This window comes from Durio zibethinus, chromosome 18 (genome assembly GCF_047325235.1).
Source record: "Durio zibethinus cultivar Kanyao isolate XHJ-2024 chromosome 18, ASM4732523v1, whole genome shotgun sequence".
NCBI lineage: Eukaryota > Viridiplantae > Streptophyta > Magnoliopsida > Malvales > Malvaceae > Durio > Durio zibethinus.
In genome coordinates, this window is record NC_143179.1 from 15,818,641 (window position 1) to 15,822,652 (window position 4,012).

Sequence of the window (4,012 nt, forward strand, 5' to 3'; positions counted from 1 at the left end):
GTCATAAATTTTAAAAACTTAGATATAATTATAAAATATATATAAATTTTAGGATATAAATATATATTTAAATAAATAAAATAATTTATGCATAGTATCAGTTACAAACTTGTTAGATTAGATGACTTACAACGTGTGTATAAAATTTCTTATACGTGACACGTTTGTTTACATTTTTACTAATATGACGTTTTTTTTTTTCAATTCTTTTTTAGTAAAAAATCAAAATCCTATATAAGGACCGAAAATTAAAAGTTGAGGTACCAATATAGCAATACCCAGAACTTAAAGGACTAACAATATAATTTATAAAAAGAAAGCGTGAGCTTCACGCTTTGATAAACCCAGTGAAATTGAAGAGCTATCGTTTCAGGCTTCAGCGAATTCTTTTTTACTTGTTTGTTGTTTTTTACTCTGCAACAGAAGTTATTGTAGGGCGGTTTTCTTTTAATGCAAAAAAACTATGAAAATTTTTAAAAACTGAAATTACATAAACACTCGAAAAAAAGAAAAATAAATAAGGATAGCGCTATTCTCTAATATAACGTTCGAGAATCAGGGTTTTCGCGTTAGAGTCGCGCGATCTCTTTCGCTTCGTGTCTGTGATTCACGTCTATGAATTTATTTATTCATTATAAATAAATCAGTCTCTCCATCTCTGATTCTAACTTATCAGAATTAGAATTAGGGCCAATTTTGAGAGTAGACGAAACAATGGCTCCCTTCTGTTTACGTGGCCGTTTTCATCACTATAATAAAAGTTTCAAATTGCATTCCAAGAATGTAATCGGTTTCTCTTACTGCATCTTTCATTTGTTTTTTTGAAAAATATGAAATTGCTTTGAGCTATGATTTAATAATTTGAAAATTTTTCAATGTTTTGTAGGGAAAGAGAAAGAGTGGAACGAAGAACATGCAAGAGAAGTTAAGGAGGCTGAAAGCTGAGATGGAGGAAATCAGCGAGGAACAGAAGAATATAAGAGAAGGGCAGAGAAAAGTGAGGGAAAAATTCGAAGCGATTGAAAGCGAGTGTGAGGAATTGAAGAGAGAAACTAAAACCATTATCCAGCAAAGTGCCCGGACCCAAATCAAGTTGGCCCTCATGTTCCGAATTTTCAAAGCCTCCCAACAGGCTGATCTCGCCACTGTCGCCAATCTCAAGAACTTGCTTCGGTACTTTTTTTTTTCTCAATTTTTTTATTCTCAATGTTTGTTTACGCTTTAATTTGGCCTCCCTTTGGTTGTTAGTTGTTGCGTTTTTGTATATATGAAAATGTATTTTTATATATTTTTCATGGACCAATTTTGTTAAATTTTAATTATTTTCTATGTTGATATAAAATTTCTTTGATCATGACTAGTGATTTATGTAAACTGTACTTGGATTTCATAGTTTTTAGGGTGATTGTGTTTCAATTTGCTTAAGGCTTTATTCGTTATTGTTGTTTTTTTTTTTTTTTTTGGATGATGGAAATTCTATCATACAAAGACCCTGGATAACTTGCTACTGAAGAAACTAAGTTAAACCAATATAGAATTAAGATTTTGGTATTGAGGCTTCACTGCTGAGAAATTCCTTCATTTATTGGCTTCTTACTTAGCAAGCTCTGATATAGAATTAAGCCATGGTTGAACATCATTTGTATCAGACTTTAAGATCATTGCAGCTACTTTATTATTGTTATAGTGCTTCATAGAGTTCCTTTTGTTTTGAACTTAGTAAATGTAATTGGACCAACCAACCCTTAGCACATTGGCAACAAAACTATTGCCTCATGTCCCCAATAGACCCAAAAAGCTCATAATCTGAATAACCAACCATTTGTTTATTCCTGAAGCTTACATTAGATTAGAAATAATAAAGATTGGAATGAATTGAAATGTTCTATGAACAGAACTTAACTAAAGTTGCAATCCAGTCGAGGATTGCCAACCACTAAATAATAGACTGTTTTCTAGAAGTTTATGCCAGGGAACCCTGGGGTTCTTTTCCCTAAGACACTCTACAATGAGTAGTCTTGAATTTCCAGAATTAAAAGGATTCTTTCATATTCAATTTATGCCTGAATCTAGATCTCGCTTAATCTGCCGGAGTGCCAGGCAAAGAAGCTTTCTCCACTTCCAAGTACAAAACACAAGAATATGGACCTGTCACTGCTTTGATTTATCTTAGGTTTTAATTGTGATTAAAATTTTGCTTCTGGAAGAAAAGCTATTTAGAAAGTTGTTTGACTCATAATTTAATTGATGGCTTTTCAATTTCACCAATTCTTTTTTGCTTTGCTATTAAAGCAAACAATTATGCATTGATCTAGTTATATATATATATATAGATACATATTTCTTTTTTAAATAGGGTAGGACAAATTGGCTTTAAGTTGGTCGATGGAATAGAAAGAAACTATATGAAAGAGAGATTTAGGGATCACAATTACTTGATTCAATCAAGTACCTCTTTCTATTCTTTTGTCTATGGAAAGATTATATTTGAAATGATCCTTTTCTACTGGAAATTATCCTTTTTTCCCTTCCTGTTATCCTTTTTCCAATTTCCTTTCCCTTACTAAATATGCAGTTAGTGCAGCCTTGACTACTGTTAATTGAATTATATCAGTCGTCCTTAATGTATGCAGCCAGGAAATGGCCTTTTAGTATCCCAAGATTTTTATGATATTTCTGGATGCAAATGGTGCTTGTAAAACTAAATAAATTGTTTTTCATTTTTGCAGTGAAATAGTACGAAGAGAGAATGAGGAAAGGCAAGCATCAGGTGACAATTGAACTGAATGGAGAAATTTCGTCTGCTGGTAGAAATATTAAGTATAGAATCTAGTGAGTAATAAAGTGGTTGCTGTCTTTTAGAATTGAGTTTGTTGTTATCAACTTATGTTTAATCTAGTTTTTTCATGTTTGGTGTTTTGTGACAACTTCAACTTGTTGAACTGTTATTGTGTCTTAGGATGAAATTTACATGTAAGGAATGCCTTAAAACCAACAAGTGCGTAGAAAATTTTATAATGCAATCTATAAGTCTATGGTTCTACTAGAATATTCTATGAGTTTGTGGTGCTTTATACCATGAGGAGCAAATTTGTGCTTATAGTTTGTGCAATTTCACTGTATTGGAGGAGTGATTTGAAGAACGTGGAGCTTCTGGGATCCAAATTGCTAGTTATTGTAAATATTTGTGTGTGTGTGTCTAAACTCACACAAAGAGTCATGCAACTCTGAGACAGTTTAGGGGTCAGGAGTAGGAAGTTCTGGCTTGGATGCTTTTGCAAGGTCTTCTTGAGTTATGAATGAGCCAAATAAGCTAGATAGATAGTGTCGTTTGGGTTCAGGGTTCATTACTATCCATTCCAATGTCCTAGGGTTTGTGCCGCAAGTCAAATTACATAGTAAACCTCATGTTGGAATGACATGGTCATAGGATGATAACCTAGTTTCTGAAATGATAGTTGCTATGTACTTTGCTTGTGGCTTTTGTAGCCAGATGTTAAAGGGGGAGAAACTGGTGGAGGAAGAATGAACCATTATCTTCTTCTGTCCTCTTCCTGGAATAAGTTGTAGCTGGGCTGGAAGATGTCTGATAAAAACAATAGAAGGTTGAAAGAGCTCACTTTTAACTGACTAGCTAGTTGTCATTTGAAGAATTTTTTCAGAATTTTGAAGTTGTTAGTTTTCATTTTCTGATGATTGACCTTTCAAGAACGCGTCCTGAATTACTTGATTCTGAAAGCACGTTTTTAGATATCAGTGAGTGACTGGGAAAAAAAAAAGAACAGAAATTGGCGGAATCATGTTTGCTTAATGAATATTTTGTGAAACCAATAAGAAGGGATGGTTATGAACAAAATTCTTTTTTGTGCTGGAACTTTTTAACTCTTTCTTTTAGGACCAAGGAAAGCTTAGAAGGCATTCCGTACTTATGGGGGATAAATCCCACTCTAATGTGCTTTAATAGATGGTGGTATATGTAATGAGAAATGAGAAAATTAATGGGGTGTATTAA

General features: G+C 33.1%; 1 protein-coding gene across 1 annotated transcript; it reads left to right on the forward strand.

Annotated features, from left to right (window-relative positions):
- Window positions 1–446: 446 nt before the first annotated feature.
- LOC111300620 (uncharacterized) lies at window positions 447–3,065 on the forward strand. Its single transcript, XM_022896248.2, has 3 exons — window positions 447–783; window positions 887–1,173; window positions 2,730–3,065. The coding sequence occupies exons 1-3, from the start codon at window positions 715–717 to the stop codon at window positions 2,779–2,781; spliced, it is 408 nt and encodes a 135-aa protein (XP_022751983.2). The 5' UTR covers window positions 447–714; the 3' UTR covers window positions 2,782–3,065.
- Window positions 3,066–4,012: the final 947 nt, after the last annotated feature.

Bases quoted from the DNA above. Each gene is read 5' to 3' on its own strand.
- LOC111300620 (XM_022896248.2), top strand. From the start codon at position 715: ATGGCTCCCTTCTGTTTACGTGGCCGTTTTCATCACTATAATAAAAGT. The intron at 784-886 runs GTAATCGGTTTC...AATGTTTTGTAG, and splicing joins TCAAATTGCATTCCAAGAAT to GGAAAGAGAAAGAGTGGAAC. The intron at 1,174-2,729 runs GTACTTTTTTTT...TCATTTTTGCAG, and splicing joins AATCTCAAGAACTTGCTTCG to TGAAATAGTACGAAGAGAGA.